General features: G+C 39.3%; 1 protein-coding gene across 1 annotated transcript in view; it reads left to right on the top strand.

Annotated features, from left to right (window-relative positions):
* Positions 1–21,726, top strand: part of LOC109487913 (1-phosphatidylinositol 4,5-bisphosphate phosphodiesterase beta-1-like) — a 70,764-nt gene that overhangs the window by 22,182 nt on the left and 26,856 nt on the right. Inside the window, exons 12-18 of the mRNA XM_019792015.1 lie at positions 1,192–1,279; positions 2,925–3,104; positions 4,681–4,841; positions 9,067–9,168; positions 13,152–13,248; positions 13,572–13,656; positions 14,394–14,466. Coding sequence (XP_019647574.1) covers positions 1,192–1,279; positions 2,925–3,104; positions 4,681–4,841; positions 9,067–9,168; positions 13,152–13,248; positions 13,572–13,656; positions 14,394–14,466 — 786 coding nt within the window. The remainder of the gene's footprint in view (positions 1–1,191; positions 1,280–2,924; positions 3,105–4,680; positions 4,842–9,066; positions 9,169–13,151; positions 13,249–13,571; positions 13,657–14,393; positions 14,467–21,726) is intronic.

Consider the following 21,726-nt stretch of genomic DNA (forward strand, 5'->3'; position numbering starts at 1 on the left):
CACACCAATTTAATTTGTTGGTTCTCGGATTCGCCTCTTCGTTTTTTCTGATTTGCAAAAAAAAACATTGATTCTGGTCCTGAATCAACTGAAAAATGCTCATGTTTTGCCCCCCAACAGTTGAGGAAAGTCCTTTTCTTCCTAGTTGTTACAGTTTTCCCATCTATCATTGCAGTGGTTTGATTAAAAGTTCAGTTTAAATTTTAACCCAGCCTTTTGTGTTGACTTCATGGCTCATTTTGTAGCATTTAAGCCTATAATAGGATGCCTAGACCTGTTTTTATTTTTATTTTTTTTCGCCCTGTCGCTTCATTTTTTTCTGAAAAAATCCGAGAACCAACAAATTAAATTGGTGTGGCCTTATTGCACAACAATTATAACGGGTACAATGCATGGCAAACTCTTCAGTACTACATACTAGTATCTAGCTAGCATCTACTCTCACGTCTACAGTATTACCTACAAGTTCTATGTATCGAAAATAACATTCTATTTCAAAAGTTAATATAGTACAAGTCATGTATATATATGAAACATGGCTGACATGATAATGTACAAGTTTTTATATATGACTGTATAAACTAGAGTGCACATCAGTTGGTTGTGTCGGATATAACTAATGTTTTTGAGAAGTACCTTTCGTCCATCCAAAACAAATCTTTTGTTACCAACATAACCAAAATGCGAATCAGCGCACACTGTTTAGAAATAGAAAAAGGTCATTATAACAATGTACCAGCCACTCACAGACGATGTCCTACTTGCAAAGATACTGTAGAAGATGAAATGCACTTTCTGTTATCATGTCCGTCCTACACCCAAGAAAGAGAAACACTTATGAATGCGATCACCAACAAGGCACATAAAACATTACCTAAAACAATCTCAGATACAAACATCTGTCACCTTCCTCAAGGCAGTAAAGTCTCTTGCCATGGTCACTGCCTAACAAATAAATTTCCAGAAAATGCTACAACACTTACAGGACCAGTGAGATCAACTTGTTATATATATATATAAGGTTACGGTAACAAAAGACTGAATTTTGAATGAGTTTCTATTTTTTACAATAACTATGCCCCATGTGACAGATCATGAGGAGTATATTATATGTATATTATATTATATGTAACTTATATATATAGTATTTATATGATGATGAGGAGGAGGAGTATTTGGTTATTTTTCCAGCTGAGTGCAGGCACCCCACTCCCCAGCCCTAAAGACCTGCTGGGAAAAATACTTATCAAGAACAAAAAGAAGATCAAGAAGAGAGCAGGTAAGAATGAGGAATGTTGACAGTAATGATGCCCACAGTGTTAATACTGATCGAATTGTGGCTGTCTAGATACGTAATGTACATAATGCTTCATGTTGTGTAGGAAGATAGTGCTGCTTCTTTTTTTTTTTAATTCTGGGTAAGGCCATGTTGATTTGATTATATGGATGACATCCGCGCGCGCATGAATTTTCGGCCGTTTCCAAAAAAAAAGTTTTCAACCATACTGTAAATCGTGCAAAACAGTTGCTAAATGAGCAAAAATATACCATAAGTTGCAAGGAAAACATTTAGAAATGATACCAATGTTGTAGAATGCCAAAATCAAGGGAAAAAAGACAAAAATGTAAAGAAATGAATTCGAAGAGTAGATTATTCGCCATAACATATTCTGTGCCATTTGTTCAACCTTCATGACCACGTAGATTTCATAGTGAAAGCAACTTTTTTTTTTGCAAAACTTTTTTTTTATTCGCACGCACGCATCAGTTTTGGGGTTCCCAGAGGATGTCATCCATATAATCAAATCAACATGGCCTAAGGAAGTATTTGACAATGTGTGTTAATCCAGAGTGGGTTGACAGCATGTGGATGGGGGCAAGATTGACAGGCAGAATGATTTTGTAGATAGTGATCTATGTAAATAGATCAGTATACAGAATTAATGTACATCAAGGCACAAAATACCACCTGCATATGCAGGTTAATGCAGGTAAAATTGGAGCTCTGTAGGTATTGATGACGTGATTAGCCATGTACCATTAAATGTTTGCATAAGCTTGTAATTGTATGTGGATTTTTATTTGCTGCATTTCTTGTTACTACCTATGAAGTATGGAAATGGTTTCTGAAGAGTTTTTAATGTGCAGGTAAAATTTGTCTGGTGCAGATAATTTTCAGTGTTCCTTGAACCAGTACAGATATCTTTTTATTTTTCTCAAAGCACCCAGAGAAATCCATAAACAGGACAAACTTTAAGACATAGTGGAAAACGGGAACAAGGACATGCATTGTAGATACAATTCGCTGTAACCACGCATATTTATAGAATAAGTCTGATATGCAAATATTGTACGTTTGGGAATGCACAGCTTTGTCTGGTGCACGTAATTTCTAATGTAACCTGCACCAGTAGAGGTATGCAGGGAGAAGCATTTCCAGCCCTGATATCTCTTCGTTGTTTTCTTTCGTTGTGGATACTTGCCCACTCTCGAGTCCAGGAGGAGGGAGGCATCGCTGAGAGAACTAAAACGAATTCTACAAGACCCCACCAACCCCTGCAATGACTTTATCCCACCTAGAGAGAACACGGCATATAATCTTAGGAAGAACACGTACAGCAATCAGTTTAAGCTCCCATTAAACCGATCGGACAGACACAAAAACTCCTTCATTGTGAGAGCCGTAAAAGACTTGTGAATGTGTATTGGATATATATATATATATATATATTGTATTTTAAACTGAAATTGTTACTATTTTAACCTATGTGTTCTTAATGATGATGATTTTTAAATGATGATGTTTTTAATCTACGTATTGTAAAAATGGTGTTTGTATATGTTAATAATTGTAAAATGTCAATGCAATTCAGACTGCCATGTTGATATTTAATAAAGATTTGATTTGATTTGATTTCTCCAAGCACCCGGAGAAATCAACAAACAGGACAAAGACATCGTGGAGAACGGGAACAAGGACCTGCAGGAGAACGGCCTGGACGATGAGAACGGGGCGGACGAGAGTCTGGCGGAGGAGAAAGCAGCGGAGGACGGCGGCGAGAAGGGGACAGACATGGTGGCAGAGGAGGAGAGACGAGGTTCAGGTAAGTTAACTTAGTCTTGTTTAAAGTTAAAACTTTTGTTCCTGGTGCAGTAACTGACATGCCTTGAGAGCCACTCGTCTGCCTCTTTAGTGCAAATGTGCTAATGCAGCGCAGTATGTGTCAATATCATGCTATCACAAGTTCATCCGTGTTGGTAGTTACAAAAGTTAAACCTTTTGATCCAACACAAAGAAGTTCTCTCACCTAGAGCTTTCGACCAGTCACTCTGGTCTTCCTCAGTAGACTGACCCACTGAAGCTTGTCACGTGGCTTCTCTGAAGTGTGATGTCAACACTGGGTCATTGTTGAACCGCGACGGGGGTCGACATCGTCTACCAGATACATTTGACCCAGTGTTGACGTCACACTTCAAAGAAGCCACGTGACAAGCTTCACTGGGTCAGTCTACTGAGGAAGACCAGAGTGACTGGTCGAAAGCTCTAGTTGAGAGAATTTTTTTGTGTTGGAACAAAAGTTTTAACTTTAAACATGTAACTACCAACACAGATGAACTTTCATGATAGTTAACCTAGTCTTCTTCTTCTTCTTAGTTGATTGGCGGCCAACATCAATTTGCTGATGGCTTTGTCGCACTTGTTTGGTTGGTGAGGTCAGAGGTCAGGGTCTGTATCTGTATAAGTATAGCCAATATAACCGCCCTTCGGCGTAACACACCAGCTTTGCAGGCACGCTGCACGGTGGCAGCTAGCTATATCACACCGAACGACTTGTTACACTCAATCCTTGCACATTTAATTGCAGGAGTTGTTTAAAGCTTTCTAGTGATGATGCCCCAACTGTGCTTGGTGGCAAAGAGTTCTAGTCTACGATAGTTCTGGGGAAATAGGAGTTTTTGAATACCTCAAATCTTGGTTGATAACTCTGATATTTGAAGGCATGACTGTTTCTTGTTCTTTTCTGGGCTGGTATCAGATACTTAGTGGTTGGCACGTCTACCAGTTTATTAGTCATTTTGTACATCATGCACAGTCTGGACATTCTACGTCTGTCTTCCAGTGACCCCCACTGTAGGTTTCTTTTCATTCTGTTACACTAGCACCCCTTTGATATGAGGGTGGCATGTTAATGTTCTCAAATGCAAATGTGTTGGAGCATGACAACTACTGCAAGCAATCCAACTTGTTCCTGAAGGAGTCTAGGGATTGGGCAGACACCAACTCTGCAGGCAGGGAGTTCCAATCTGCTACAAGTCAAAGTCCTAAGTAAGTCCAAAGACCTCACTTATGGTAGAAGATGGTCCATTTGGTTGCACCCATCTCCTGTTCTATAGCCCTTGGACCACACAGTTTTGCAATCACTAACAGCTAGAGGCTACGTTAATTACCCTTGCCCAAATCTCCCCAAAGCGACCATCCCAGGCACCACAGCCAGCCCCAGGATGGAAAAGATGAGCAGCGTGTCGGCCGACCAGCCCTCACCAACTGGTGCTGTAGCAGACACCCTATGGTGTTGGGTTACATTATGTAGCCAGCTAGCAGGGCAGAGTTGAAGTGGCTGTTCACCAAACTTATAAATGTGTTATTCAAGTTTTCTGTATCTTTTTTCATCCCCCCAGCAACCATTGCGGCCACGGCCAGCCCCGGGATGGAGAAGATGAACTCTGTGTCGGCCGACCAGCCCGAGGCAGATTACTACGGCGATGACAGCGAATCGGAGGAGGAAGAGGAGGAGGACGAGGAGAAGAAGAAGAGAAGACAGGAGCAGAAACGAGACAAGGTAAGGAGAGAACCTCCGTGAATAGTTTCATCAGATTGGTAAGTCACCGAGTAAAGAGACTCAGTAAAGAGACCCAATAAATATCAATCAACAACAATCATCAATGTGCTTCTCTCATTACCGAGTAAAGAGACTCTTTTTACACAACCAAGTCTTTTATTCAGCCGACCTTTCGGTGACCGTCTGTCACCTTCCTCGGGGCAATTCTGACTGGTTCATATTGCACTGCAGCACAGGTGTCGCTGCTAAAGATGCATTCCCAAACGTACAAAATGTACATATCAAGTACATAATATTATGCATCTATAGCAGCGACACCTGTCCTGCAGTGCAATGTGAACCAGTCAGAATTGCCCTGAGGAAGGTGACAGACGGTCGCCGAAAGGTCGGCTGAAGAAGAGACTTGGTTGTGTAAAAAGAGTCTCTTTACTCCATAATGAGAGAAGCACATTGATGATTGTTGATTGATATTTATTGGATATTACTAACTGATTTATTCATTGATTGAATTGATTGACTCAAGCCAACACAGGACTAAAAGGCAGTAAACATTTTACAGCAGAAGTATGATATGTAGAACTTAATTGCACGACAACCATACATGGTACGATGTATGGCAACAATGATTGAACATAGTACAGAAAGAGGTATAGAGTAAAGCTTAACATCCTAATTACTAGAACAATAAGGGCTAGCATAGGTCTTACAATTGAATACCATTGTGTTACAATGGAGTGGGGCTAATTATGAGTTTAATTTTTTTTCTACTAACAATATACTAAGTAGTCTTTTATATGTATGTATCTAACGTTAAATATTTTTGCGTTGTGGAAAATGTACTTGGCTGCACATGTACATAGGTCCACTCCACAGATGGATGGATTGCCCTCCTCCATGCAGCTGACCTGTGAGGTTGACCTGTGGCTATGTTGGGCGCTGCAGTTATACAGAGTTTTGTCTGATTGCCCTGTAAAGCACGTCTGCAGAATGTACTGTGCCTGCTCGAAACCCTGATTTTTCACGGTTTTCGTTGGATGTTTTGTCAGTGCTGCATCAGAATTTTGCCTCTTACAGATGATATCTTTTCCAACAAAGCATTTTAAAACTATCGACAGGATGTCATTCTTAAATACACGAATACGACTTTATACGACATGTTCTACCAAAGTGCCATGCACAATACCACAGACTTCCCACACAGGCGCAGTACGTTCTGCCAACATGCTTACTTGGTCCACTCCACAGACCTCCACAGACCTGTGAGGTTGACCTGTGGCTGTGTTGGGTGCTTTGGTTATACGGAGTTTTGTTTGATTGCCCTGTGAAGCACGTCTGCAGAATGTACTGTGCCTGCTCGAAACCCTGATTTTTCACGGTTTTCGTTGGATGGTTTGTCAGTGCTGCATCAGAATTTTGCCTGTTACAGATGATATCTTTTCCAACACAGCATTTTAAAACTATCGACAGGATGTCATTCTTAAGGCCACACCAATTTAATTTGTTGGTTCTCGGATTCGCCTCTTCGTTTTTTTCTGATTTGCAAATAAAAATAAAAATTCAGAATCAACGTTACTGCAAAATGCTCATATTTTGCCCTGAACAGTTGAAAACAGTCCTTTTTATCCTACTTGCTACAGTTATTCTATCTTTCAATGCAATGGTATTATTAAAAGTTCAAAATTCATTGTTTAAATTTTGAACCAGCCTGATGTGTTGACTTCATGGCTCATATCGTACCATTTTGGGCCATAATAGGATGCCTAGGCCTGTTTTTATTTTTATTTTTTTTCGCCCTGTCGCTTCTTATTTTTTCTGAAAAAATCCGAGAACCAACAAATTAAATTGGTGTGGCCTAAATACACGAATACGACTTAATACGACATGTTCTACCAAAGTGCCATGCACAGTACTACGGACTTCCCACACAGGCGCAGTACGTTCTGCCAACATGCTTACTTGGCTGCACATGTACAGAGGTCCACTCCACAGATGCAGCTGACCTGTGAGGTTGACCTGCGGCTATGTTGGGTGCTTTGGTTATACAGAGTTTTGTCTGATTGCCCCGTGAAGCACGTCTGGAAAACATACAGATTTTTCACGGTTTTCGTTGTTTTTTTGGTCAACGTTGCATCAGAATTTTGCCTGTTGCAGACAATATCTTTTCCGACGCAAAACTTTGGAAACTGCAGACAGGATGTTCACCTTAAAATTATAATTATGATTATATAATTTAGGTTTCGCGCAGGCGCAGTACGTACAACCAACATGCTGGACGGATTGCCCTCTTCCATGCAGCTGACCTGTGAGGTTGACCTGCGGCTATGTTGGGCACTGACATTATACGGAGTTTTGTCTGATTGCCTCGTGATCGATACAGACTCCAGGTTATGTACATGTAAGGCTCCGCAGGTCCCATAGGACGGCGTCACGCCTGGGAAAGTCTGGAGGTTATGATATTCTCTTAATTGATTGTTTCTAAAAATATGTTGATTGATGGCATGGGAATTATGGACCTTGACATCTACATCTTTACAAGGTGCTACTTGGGTTATTGAATGAAGACCTTTATTGTACATTTGTGTTCTACAGAACTAAGTACAGGTCGCATGGGTACAGAACATGAACATAAACATATATACATTACATACATATGAACATATAAGAGTGTAATGTCTAATTTCTATTCTTTTCGGCTTCATCTCCCTTAGTAGTGATTGTATGGATATATGCGGCTGTGAGATTACTTAGAGTGGATTTATCAAAAGTCAAAAGGAATACAAATTTCTCTTTACTAGTCAGATACCTGAAGTGGGGAAACATACTTAATACATGGCTAAAAAATATGAGTCTATCTCTACTATACAAGGGGCAATCTATGGTGAAATGTATTTCATCTTCTATTTGGCCTAAACTACAGAATTGACAGGTTCTTTGTTATTACAGCATTGTTTTAAAGGTATTTTGCGACCCACTCATGGTTTAAAGTAAGTTTAACTTGGTTAAAATCTGGAGGTTATGATATCCTCTTAATTGATTGTTTCCAAAAATATGTTGATGGACGGCATGGGAATTATGGACCTCGACATCTTTAGAAGGGGAATGTACATGTATATAACAGCCAGCTCATTTTTTTTTTTTTAACCAAATTTAACGTCATTTTTCCCCAACCAGGGGTTAGACGTGCTTGCACCAGGTACAAGTCTTTTTTTGAAGCAAGATTAACCTAAACCTAGTAGGGCCCAGGATCCCTCTAACTGAGGGGGGAAATGCGTGTTAAGTGCCTTTCCCAAGGGTACAACGTCTGGGTGCAAGTCCGGACATGTCTGAGTCCAACCCTGGGGATTGAACCTGGGTCTTCTTGCTTGACAGTCGGACGCTCTATCCACTACACCACACAGACGCAGTTATATAAAGGGTATCCAATGATAATTGGTCTGGCTACTTGGGTTATTACAGCATCATTTTAAGGTAATTTGTGATTCACTCATGATTTAAGGTCAGTTAAACTTTAAAAAAAAATAGCTAAATGTATGTAATACTCTGAGACTTCTTGTTTCATCATTTGGCACACTAAGCTATCTAAACTTTTTTTAAACTTAACTTTTTTTTGTATGTTATTACATTGTTGGAGCTGTGGAGGTTTTGGTACTTGTGTGCACGGGTTCAGGCCACGCCAATTTGATTTGTTGGTTCTCGGATTTTTGCAGGAAATCATTGAAGCGGGTGGGTCAGAAAAAAAGAGTTGGCATCTTGTTTCCTGATAGCTACATGGTGTACAATAGGAGCCACAGTCGAGTTATGATCAATGTACTAGGCTGGTTTATAATCCAAACACTGAATTTTCAACTTTAAACCAAATCATTCAATTATTGATAGAAGGAAAAACTATAACAACTAGGAAGCCAAGGACTTTCTTCAACACTCCTCTATTGGTGCCAAAATAGGACCATTTTGAGGTCGATTCAGAACCTGAATGGTACATGTACGTGACATTTTTTTCGACAAATCAGAAAAAGATGCTGCAGCAGATCATTCACTCACTCTTTCACTATCCAGTTTTTCGTCTGTTGTTCCTTTACTTCCGAGGGTTAGATGTGCTTCTACAGCAGTACTGTGGCTTGATTGCAGCCCACCACTTACCTCTATCGTGTGGGTTGATGTTATGAATCCGAAAACCAAGACATCAAATTGTCGTGGCCTAATCGTCAGTTTGTTTCCCTTTCAGCCTTTTGACAGCGTGACCTGGAGCCGACGGGAGAACCTGCTACTCCACCAAGTGTCCCTCTCCAATGCCATGAATGCTCCCCCCTCTCCAACCGAAGGGCCGGTAACTCCTGCTGCCCTTCTTTCTTCCTAACCCGGGCACTGTCTCAGAATGAATGGCTGACGTTTTGTTTAACAGTTTTATCACATTTTTTTTTTACCAAACCATTTGTTAAAGGCATCCAGTGCACTTTCAGGACAACAAAACTAGATTTTCATAGTCAATTTATTGGTCATTCTTTTCATGAAGTAAGTTGAATCATCCCTATTCCATGGAATGTGAGGCAAACATGCGATGTTGCTGACATTGTTGCTTGTTTTGTATCGTAGGCAGATCTAGTTATTTATTAGTTGCACTCAAAAATAAAGGAACTCCTAGCGTAGCTTGCTAGTATAAAATGATGACGAAAATGTGCTAAGAAACAGCAGTAAGTGTGAATATCAGACAGATTTCCTCAGTCAGAACATTTTAGTTTTGCCACTCTGAAATTGCATTGGATGCCTTTAAGTCAAGATGACGAAAGTTGGCAAATGTCTACTATAAACGGCATGACCGCTTCCACACCTACTGTACTTGTGGTTAATGATTGTTTTTTTTTTTTTATTTGATTCCTAATTGTTACTTTCTTAACTGTTTTTATTCAGTTACAGATGAGTGGGGCTTACTGTTAACTTGTGCACCCTGATTTCTCACAAGGGTTTTCAGCCAAGGGTGTACCTGATGCTTTCACTAATTGTAAATTAACACTTATGACTGTCAGTATTACAGATGCACAAAGTGGATGCGAGGGGAAATGCAATTTTGTTTCCATATGATTTGTTTATTGTAATGATGTCTGAATTCATTAAGATGCACTGTTTGTATTATGACTAACTGCCCTGCACGACATTGAGTAACACCTATAGCTTCAGAAAAAGGCCTGTAGCAACGAGCATTAAGTTTCCGGACAGGATATACATGTAGGGGTTTCTTTAAAATTTACACTACCAGTAATGTCTCTCACCTGCTTGCATTTGTACATTTTGATGTCTATCAGACTAGCCTGGTTACCAAACCTATTATAGCTCCCGAGTCCTACATCCTGCAGAGAGGATGTAGGACTCGGGAGCTACATAATATATAATAGGTTTGGTAACCAGGCTACTATCAGACACCTTCCTCAGGGCTTCTGACTGGTGTGCTGCTTCTCACCACTATATGTATTGAAACGTACAATGTATACTTGGCAGGTGATAGACGTTACTACATGTAGTTGTGAGAAAGAAAACCCATTGCAATATCCTAATGTTCTACCATCCTGATGAAGTTATTTTTAAAAATTTGTGACAGTATCAATTGCTGTTATAAATCAACAGCAAATCTTAAGATTGTTCCCTTTGCTACTGTTACTTGCTCGTGTTTGAAGAGTGACCTATTTCTGAAGTAAAATCCTCTCTGTCAGGATGCACTTTTCCGTAATGCACTGCTCTGGATAAGGGTGACTTACTAAAGATTTGTTTAAGAGTATTAATGTTCAATGTGACGTATGTAAGACTAGTATAAAGTTTGCCTTCACTACCTTTGAAATTAAACCTGCACTTTTGGTATGTGTGTGTCTATGATGAAGTTGGAAATGCTGACAACTGTATTGTCATGAAGTGTGTTACACTTTCTGATGGAATGGTCTTTGATTGCAAGAATGATTGTTTCTACTTCATAATGTTTTTGCTGTGGTATTTATTCAGGTGTTGATTTTAATCGAGTGTTGTTTAATTTTTTTCTTGTATTATTTGGTTGGTTATTTTAAAACACTTGAAAAGCAGCACAGAACTACTGTCATATTAGGATCATACCTACCACTACATCCTAGACATCCCATCCCTTACTTTACAAGGCGCATACATTCAGTAGTAGTTGAGTTACTTCCCTCCCCTGTATCCATGTAATATATCAACCCCCAAGTACACCCATCTCCAGCTATTTCTGGTTATTAGAGTGCTGGAGTAGGGCAATCATGGCAGATTGATGAAGCATATGTCAGTGCGTCTAGAGAAACTTGGATTCGTCTGACCAAAGAGGGATTTTCCTTCGCGACGACTCGCTAAAATCTGCCTCTAGCCCCGCTGATTCCCTCTCAGTGTCTGACCAATCCACATCAGTGCAGCTGCCATCACTTCTTTTACAGGCCTGTAGCTCAGGCAGTTACTACGGTGGACCAGGGTTCTTTCCTGCTATTTTTGGCTCCCGGTAAAAGGATGGGATGTTTCAAGGGATTTTCTCGCAAAGTTGCAGAAAGATCAGGGAATGCATTCAATGTTGTGGGATGAGAGATGCCTCCAAGCTGGTATCTGAGATACCCGTAGACTGATGAAGTTGCTGCCTTGAAGTGGACGTGGCCATAATCTTTAAATCTCGCGCAAAAGGATCCATGCATGGGGAAGCCTACATTCCATTTGTCATCGGTAATAAAGTAGATGTGCTGTAAAGAATTTAATCACACAGATGCCTTCGGGAATTTGTCATCCAATACTGGTGGATCAGTTCTGCTGTTCAAAAAGTTTCCATTCTGATGAAAAGTATAAAAGTCGTCTTTCAGTTGACAAATTGATGGTCCCGCACTCCACATTCTGTATTGGGAAGTCACTTACTAATAGACAGTCTCCATTAGCATTTATCTGCCAGGTCACATATTTCCACCACAGTATGTTTGAGAGATCTCTTAGTGCAGCACCCCCAGGTATGCACAGTGTAGATATACAGGAGTGTATCATACTGGGGGATGTTGCATTCAAGACCTCTTCAGACATATTTTTTTTTTTAATATTTTTTTCATGGTGGCCAAATTACTTTGGCAGATGTAACATTTTAGGTGCTCTGTAGGTCCCAGATATAGAGTAATTAGGACTAAAGTAGCAACAAAAGAGTGAATTTAGAAAGCGTTTAAAGGCTGATCATGAGTTGACTGTCTCCCTAACTACATGTATGTGAGGAAACATATCACACATACAATGTACAAGGTCTGTGTGTTGGGGATACATTTGCCTAACTCAACAACCATTGATTTGAATACTAGTACGTCGTACAAATGTATGCCAGTTATACACCTAGTCACATCAATTACACATATTATCGATAATCTATCTAATTTTTTAAAAGTCCCTTCACCTTTTTTGTTTCCTGAAATACGCTGACTTGTAATTTGAAATTGAAAGTAAATTTGAAACTGACACCTCCTACCCTTTACCCTCCATGCGAAAGTATCCTCTTAGCACCAAATATGCAATTCTTTGATTCCCAAGAGTACAGAGATACTGAGCTGAGAAAAAAACAAAGTTAACTCAAGTTGCTCGAGCAACTGGATTTGGAAAATGGACAGATGTTTGGTCAGTGACTGAAAGAGATCTATAACCATTTTCAAGATCTATCCAGTACTGTTGCTTTGGTATCTTATTACCTGGATGTCTAACCTTCATCAACATAACTTTACTTTACTTTGTTGGAGACTGACAACACATCAGTACCTGGGTCAACAAGGCAGTCGAAACTGGTAGTAGATGACCCACAAATACAGAGTCTGACGTTATACACAAAATGTCATGACTGAGCAGAAATTTCGAAGTAATCATTTTATCACCAGTCTTGTCCATTCTAATTTATGTACGCAAACTTTCTGCAATGGACCTATACCATTATTACGTCACAGTTTGTTTACCTGTTCTAAAGAATATTCTAGAACGGTCAGTTAAAGAATAAAGATCATTTCAAAGTTTTCAAAGTCAGGTTTATGTCTGATTTTTGCTGCGTCTATTTGTGTTGACACAGCTTTACGTGCCGCATGGGTGATTTAGTTGTGACATTTGACGAAAGTAGTACACTGTATAAAGGCCTTATATTACGGTAAACAAACTGTGACGTAAATAATGGTATAGGTCCATTCAGAGAGTTGTACCCCTGCTGTGAGATTTGTTTTTGGTGTCACGAATAGATGTTACCGGTATTTTAGAAAGTTTCTAATTCAAGTCTTACATGTTTTAACCGGCATCTTTTATTTTCTGTATGTTGCGTAGGGCACAGCAGGACAGGAGACAGATGCTGTTGCTGAGATGTCAGCTCTCGTTAACTACATCCAACCTGTCCACTTTCACTCCTTCGAAATCTCAGAGAGTAAGTCATGTTCTTATATCCTTTCTGTCCTTCCATGATTGTTATATCTTGGAGCAACTTTTAAGGAGTTTTTATTCCTTCCCCAAGGACAACTGAAATTAAAGTTATTAGTTTTCTGAATTAAATATTCACCATCAAGTTCTATGTCAGAGATTTGACTAAATGCTAGACTAAGTATGGATAAAGGAGCTGTTGACACACCAAACAATGATTTGGGAAAAGTTTCCGTTTGTATAACCCTTTTACATGCATATGCTTCTTGTTTTTTGTATTGTTATGTTTCTGGTAGTTGCCAGACTGTATATTTTCACTCTGTGTTCCAGAGAGGAACCGGAGCTTTGAGATTTCCTCCTTTGTGGAGACAGCAGCCCTGGCCAGCCTGAAGGAGTTCCCTGTGGAGTTTGTCAAGTATCCTTCTATCAGCAACAAAACCAGAACTTCTGCTGCAGTACCATAACAAGCCGCTAGAGAGCCCCAAAGCTAATCATTTTGAGGTCTCGTCACCACCTACCAAGTTTTATGCCAGTCCATCCAAAACATCAGATTTGAGTTATTATGAAAAACTTAAACTGTTCTCCAACTAAAAATTTGACTCACCAGAAATTTTCGACTGAATCACTCAGTCTTCCTCATCAGCTATCTGACCCAAATGCTGTGGACACGTGATTTTTCCCACGTGTGACGTCAGCAAAGGGTCAAAGGTTGTCTGAAGTCGATATCGCCCCCCCCCCGTCCCGGTTTAGCGATGGTTGAAGTGAACTTTCATGCTGATCCTGAGTTATTGTGCTAAGCCACATACATTGCACACATACACATAGTATTACACAATACAAAAACACATACACATACACATAGACGTGTATACACATACATATGTACACATACATGCATACACATATGGTTAGTACACATACACATAAATGTGTACACATATGCATACACATAAACAATTCACATGCACAATACATACATAATTATACATTTTGTACTCATACACAACATACACATACACAATACACATACACACGCACGCGCGCGCGCACATGTACACAAACTCGTACACAACAGGCTAGGCAGTTCAAGAGCAATAAGACAGTTCAGATAATTGTAAGACCATGCACGGATCCTTAACCCAACTCCTCCAGCTACAACAAACGACAGTTGAGCAGAATTTACCCGCGAGGCACCAGAATGGACTCCAGTAACTACATCCCACAGGTCAGTATTTATTTGTATTTTTATCGTACATGTAGCATGTCAGCAGCATTCCAGTGTGACAACTCTGTGAAAATGAGTACCTAGCTTCGGCTAGGGACATCCCTCGGATAGGACGTTAAATGGAGGTCCCGTGTTTGGGAGAGTCACACCCCACGCACGTTAAAGAACACACTTATCGAAAAGAGTAGGGGACCTTCCCGGTGTGAGTGGTTCAAACATTACAGTCTGGTCTCAGGTTTGACATCTTTGAAAAGGTGATAGTCACCTGTTATGTCAATCCTTCCACAAATGTGGTAAATCGTCATGAATAAATAAATTAACTCTGATAAAATACTTAACCCCTATGTGATGCACAGCTGGGGAGTGTGTATGTTAGCACCATGGTTGGGAAACAGAAGATGGCACAAGTTGTTCAAGGCATGTCGTCCATGCCAAACAGTTGACTTCAAGAAAGAGACTATATGCCAGACATGTATCCAGAGGGTACGTCTATCATGAAATGAGAATCATTAGAATATTTCTGCAGTTCTCTGGATGCCATCATTAGTCCAAGCATAAATATTCCTCAAATATTACCTTCATAGTTGGTAATAATCAATGTGTATGGCATCCATGGTTTTCCATCAACAGTTGGATCCAAAGAGTCGACTTAGAAGAAGGGGGAACTAGTATGAAGTGATAAAATACAGATTTGAGAGAAACAAGTTATTGATGAAGAAGTCCCTGCATGTGTTTAGCACATCTTATATGTCAGACATGTTTCCAGGGGTATGAATGTCATGAATGGAGAATTGCTAGAATTACATGTATATTTCTACAAGTTTTCTGGACGCCATCATTGGCCCAAACATACCTAATATGAAGCTGTATTTCTTCCTGATCTGATTCCGATCCGCCCTGAAGATAGCACTACAAGTCTGTGGAATCTCATTCCAGCTACTAGCTCCTCTGTAACTAAACATGCTCCTAGCACATTCCAGGTGAACTTGTGGTACATGCTTTAACAACTAGCTTAAACTATGACGGGTTGGGTAGTGATGAGACTCAGCTATCCTGTGAAAGATCTGGAAATATTCTGACAATTGGAGGTTTACAGACTTGTACATCATACTAGGCCCTATGTTGGTGAACATTTGTTCCACTCATATCTGCACATAGATGGAGAATGTTGTTCCAAGAAAGCCTATAGTAATTCGTAGGTCTTGAAATGCTTCTTTTTTCTGCATACCTACACTGGTGTAAGTAACATTGAATGAAAAATACCAAAAATTTTACCCACACAACTCAGAGTTGAAGAAGTACGGATCAGACTAGACTGTACAGAAACTGTTGTCATTTTCATAGACTTTACCATCTGTAGGTAGTAACAGTCAATGCAGCAAATAAAATAAAGAAGAAGTCAAAGCCAGTAAAACTAGTACCATGTATGTTGTAAAATATAGTATAATGCTAGACGTAGATAGAGTCTCACATACCACTGTATTTTCTTTCTATGTTGTTTGTAACTGCAATTAGCCCTCAGGCAACTATTTGCAATAAACTTTCTTATAATAAAAATCAACATATACACCCACGTATATGTATAAACCCAGTACAATGTATATGGACATCAAAAATACCTGCACGGCTCCAATTTTACCTGCACTAATTATAACCTGCATAATGTACAGTAGGTGGTATAATTTCAAGTCCTGATTTGGCATATATATGCCTGATTTGGCATATATATATATATACATACATACATACAGACATACAGACATACATAAATACATACATACATACATACATACATACATACATACATACATACATATGGGTGCACTAGTACTAGTACTAGTGCTCCCGCAGAAAAATTGGGGGCACTAAGGTGCACATGCACCCTGTATTTCAACCACTGCTGAAATAGGTAATGGGTGCCTTTTATTATTGAATTAGTGATGCCATCTCCACGATTGCCTGGATTTCTGGTATAATTTCTTTCACTATGCTGACGATAAATGTATTTGTAAATGGACAGACTGTGAATTAAAAGTCCAAATTAGTGTTTCTTTAGTGTTTCACCTCCTCATGCAAAACTCAAGGAAACTATAATGTTTTCTGTTAAACACAAGATTATTAAAAAACAGTAACTCCTATAGAGTCCAGCCATCATTGGCAACATGAGGATTAAGGCAAATATCTGTATTTCTATGACATCATATTATTATTATATAACCTTGTTTTTACACATAGTTAGGCCACACCAATTTAATTTGTTGGTTCTCGGATTCGCCTCTTCATTTTTTTGATGATTTGCAAAAAAAAAAAAAAGATTCTGGTTCTGAATCAACTCAAAAATGCTCATATTTTGCCCCGAACAGTTGAGGAAATTCCTTTTCTTCCTAGTTGTTACAGTTTTTTTCCATCTATCAATGCAGTGGTTTGGTTCAAAATTCATTGTTTAAATTTTGAACCAGCCTGTTGTGTTGACTTCAATGCTCCTATCGTACCATTTTGGGCCATAATAGGATGCCTAGACCTGTTTTTATTTTTATTTATTTTTCGCTCGCCCGCTCCATTATTTTTCTACAAAAATCCGAGAACCAACAAATTAAATTGGTGTGGCCTAACCTTGTTTTTACACATAGATATGTGTCAAAACATCAGGCAGCACAGCTTGCGATATTTTGGTTGCTGCAGGCACATTGAGCTGCCTATTGGATCAGTCCTGCTGGCGTTTTCCCTGTTATGGTAAAACCTGGCGGCAACAGCGACATCAAAGCTGTTGCTGCATGTTACGTGGGCTGGCGGCTGTCATCTTACATTTACCACAAGTGGATGAACAAAATAAAACATACATAACATCAGGATGGAGTACCAATTAGATAACACAAACATCATTAAGCTTCTCTCTTAAGCACCCAATTACCTCTAGCTGCAGGGCTCAAAATATTTTTTCTGCTTATTATATTTCTGCATTGAAAATTACCTGCACCAGACAAATTTTACCTGTACCTCTCAGAATTTGTGAAGTATGGACTATACTAAAAACTGGTTATATACCATTATCATTATTTTCATTGTCATTATTTGCTTCATAGGTGGTAATAGTCAATGCAGCGAAGAAAAATCCACATATACCAACATGTACATGTACTTGTAAACCCAGTACATGGACCAGCACAGGTAGACATCAGAAATATCTCAAGCCCTGACATATATGTGAAAACAGTTATCATTTTGTGTTTGCTAAGTGAATGGGCAAATATAACAAAGAAGACACTTAGAGAAAGATGGCAAAAAAACTATGAAATATGAAACAGTCTAGTACAAAGACACAGGAAGTCAGCAAAGCTTCAAAGCTGTTGTTAGTATGTGTAGCAGGGTGTAAATTTCAAAGAAGTTTTAAATCAAAGCGAATGGGTTGTGTTTACCAATGAAGGCGGTTTCAACTGTGGGGTCGTGTGGCGTAGCGGCAGAGTGCGCGACTCGGAACTAAGAGTCCGAGTCTTGACATGCCACCGATCTTGTGCCCTTGGGAAAGGCACGGCTTTCCTCACTTAGCTCAGGTGTAAATGAGCATTGTCCTATCATGTATTTGCCTGTGTTGGTGGCGGAATTAATATACTAGTAAGTTGAAGAAACTTGAGTGTGTGGTCACCACGTCTGGTGATTACCTGTTGGAATAAAAAAAAACCTCTTTATGTTTACTAAGATATTTTGGGAAGCAAAAATCAACCCTTCAGAAATGATATTTGTGTTATCTAAATATTGGTGCAACATCCTTGATATGTACATTTTCTTTCGTTCAATCACTTGTAGCAAATGACAATGTACATGTGACAGCAGCAAAAAAAACAATCTTAAGAGATATCCCTGATGTTCTGGATAAGTCCACTGTACATTGACTTCCTTCCTTTGATGACCAGGCATTTGTTTTCATCTTCTTGAAAGTCAGAGGGAAAATACGTCAGTAGGATGTACAACTGGCTGCATCTTCTGTACTGCAGTCATGCATGTAATCCAACAGTATTACTGGCTGCATCCTGGAAGGTTTCGCTGAGAACAACAGGAAATACTACGTAAATGCTGTTGATCATTGTGGTGATCCATTCTAATGTAGGAAGGCTTCAAAAGAAAGGATCTTTGCGGCGATCCATTCTAGTGAAGAAAGGTTGAAAAAGAAAGACTGAAATTATAATGAAAGTTCATCTGTGTTGGTAGTAATCATAGTAAAATGTTGAACTTTATTCCCACACAAGGGTAACAATACACAGAGATCAAATTTTCAATGTTTCAAATTGGGAGCGATTGTGGTAATCTCGACTACTGAAGAAAGGCTGAAAAAGGAAGGCTGAGTTTTCCCTGAGTTTTTCATCTGTGTTGGTAGTAATCATAGTAAAACGTTGAACTTAATTCCAACACAAGGATTACACAGAAATCAAATTTTCAACATTTGGAAGTGATTGGTCATTAATTCTCCTGATGAAGGCAACAGTGGTTGTCGAAAATTTTATCTCTGTGTAACCCTTGTGTTGGAATAAAGTTCAACATTTTAATAAGAAAGGCTGGAATTTGACATTTAGGATGGCACTTCCTCTCAGTATTTGATCACAAATGAATTATCAAGATTCCTATAATGTTAGTCTGCTACACAGATAAGCTTTTAGTTTACAGGTATTAAATGTTCTGACAGAAGGTTCTGTAGGATTGTAAGGTTGGCCTTGCTTAAATTTGTAAATCTTAAAATGTGCGTAAATTGTACTTTATATGGAGCTGTAAATGAAGAATGTTTTTATAAAGGTTTTGTAGTTGTGAGAATTGGACGATTCCCTAGTTGAGACAGAAATTTAGAGGTGAAATGCACTATGGAGCTGTCAATGTAGAATGTTTCTAAATAAAGGTTTTGTAGGTTAGAATTGGATGTATCCCTAATTTAGGCAGAAGCCAGGGCCTGGTGTTGTTTTGATTCCTGTGAGCATCCCCAGGGATATCACTCATACCAAATATGAGGCAGCATTGCTGCAGGCATGTTGAGCGGCCTATTGGATCAGTCCTGTTGGCATTTTTCCTGTTATGGTAAAGCCTGGCAGCAACACGGACATCAAAGCTGTTGCTGCATGATACGTTAAGTTATTCTCTGGCAGCAGTGGCTAAGTGGGTTCGTGTTAAGGCAAATATCTGTATTTCTATATATTTGTTTTACGCATAGTTATATGTCAAAACATCAGACAGGCAGCGCAGCTTGCGATATTTTGGTTGCTGCAGGCACATTGAGCTGCCTATTGGATCAGTCCTGCTGGCAGTTCTCCCGTTATGGTAAAACCTGGCGGCAAGAGCGACATCAAAGCAGTTGCTGCATGTTACGTGGGCTGGCGGCTGTCATCTTACATTTACCACAAGTGGATGAACAAAATAAAACATACATAACATCAGGATGGAGTACCAATTAGATAACACAAACATCATGAAGCTTCTCTCTCTTCAACAACCCAATTAGTCAACACGTGTATGTGTGTGATGGCAGTTGTTATTTTGTGTTAATTGACGGTGGATTGGCAAATAGGATGGAAGAAAACGTGAAGATGAAAAATATGGGCCGTTCTGAAGTGCAGGAAGCAATCAAAGCATGAAAACATTGATGAATGAAAGCTTCTTTAAGTACACGTAGGCTGCGTAACATCTGTATGTTATCACAATCAAGATGTGTTGAACATGCATAAGGCCACACCGACAGAATTTTATGGATGACATCCTCTAAAGACCCCCAAAGTAATGCGTGTGGGCAAAAATAAAAATGCTAAATCACAGGAATACAAAGCTGGTGTTGTGAATTTGCGGCAGTATTGTACTTAGCGACGTACACGACAAGCCGGCATATGCTGGCTTTTTGTGGAATTTATGAATCTGCACTGTACGTATGTACCGAGTTCTTAGAGCCTCGGTGGACATGATCGTGATCAATGCACGCGTGGATGTCATCCATAAAATTAAGTTGGTGTGTCCTAATGGCAACTCAATGGGAAGAGACCTAGTATAGACCATATTTGGTCTGTCTGCACACCCCATATTCAGGAACCTTTGTTTGTTCATGAAAAGCTCAAATCAAGTCAAGTCAGTAGGAGAGAGTGAATGCTTTATTAGGAGTTATCAGTGTGATACTATCTATTTTGAAGAGGGTATTGTATATATTTCTGATAAGGATCTTTTATTGAACATGATTCCACTTTTCCTTGCAAAGCATTGCTTTTGTCAAGGTGAAGGCAGCAGATCAGTTATGGAAACATGCACCAGTGGATGAGAAAATAAGATTATTTACGGTATATATAAACCTCAGAAAACTATTTTGAAAAGGGGCTAAATGACTGTTTCAAACAGTTTTTGTGTACCTGGTACCACAGAGGAGAACTTTTCTTTGAAAAAACATGTTACTGGGAAAAACATGTGTACTTTGCAAGGCCTTGAAATTGTTTTATCACCCCTGACCTTGGTGCTGAAACTTGGGTAGTTTTGAGTCCAACTTTCAAACGTAAGAAAAACTCCTTCGTCTGCATTTATCACACTTTCCTGTCAGTTAATATGTTGTTTTTTGTGCAATTTTTCCAAACAAATTATAATGAAACAAAAATAAAAACATTTGATCTCCCAATATATTAATCCAAAGACCTAAAGGACAGTATGCTGACTGCATCCTGATTCCCATCAAAAGCAAAGTTGCAAAATGTATACACGCTCAAAAAAGGAGATTACATACAACAGGTTGCTAACTATGCACAATTCTAAATTGGTGTTAAAAACTCAGTGCATGACGTGTAGAATTGCTAAATGGTGCTTTTCCTTCCCCCATTTGATGACCAACCATTTTCCTGAATGGGGAGGGGAAATGAGCCGACAGGATGTTCGTCTGGCTGCTTCTCTGTTTTAGTTACCCACGTTATACAACGGGTTTACGTACATCCCCTCAAATTGTTTCCTCTCTCACAGTAGGAAGGTTTACGTAAATGTTGTGATGTGATGTTATCGGAAGGAACTACGTAGAAGAAGTCAGTCACTCCAGACTGCCTATTTCATCTTATTTTGAACTCTTCTGATGTAGCCTATTATTAGGAACTGCGTAGTAGGAATGATTTACTCTTGACTTGCTATTAGTAAATATTTTTACAATATCACGTCAACTTATTTTGAACTCTTCTGATGTAGACTATTAGGCCATGTTGATTTGATTATATGGATGACATCCTCCGGGAGCCCCAAAACTGATGCGCGCGTGCGAATAAA

This window comes from Branchiostoma belcheri, unplaced genomic scaffold (genome assembly GCF_001625305.1).
Source record: "Branchiostoma belcheri isolate BF01 breed outbred unplaced genomic scaffold, Haploidv18h27 scaffold90, whole genome shotgun sequence".
NCBI classification, from domain to species: domain Eukaryota; kingdom Metazoa; phylum Chordata; class Leptocardii; order Amphioxiformes; family Branchiostomatidae; genus Branchiostoma; species Branchiostoma belcheri.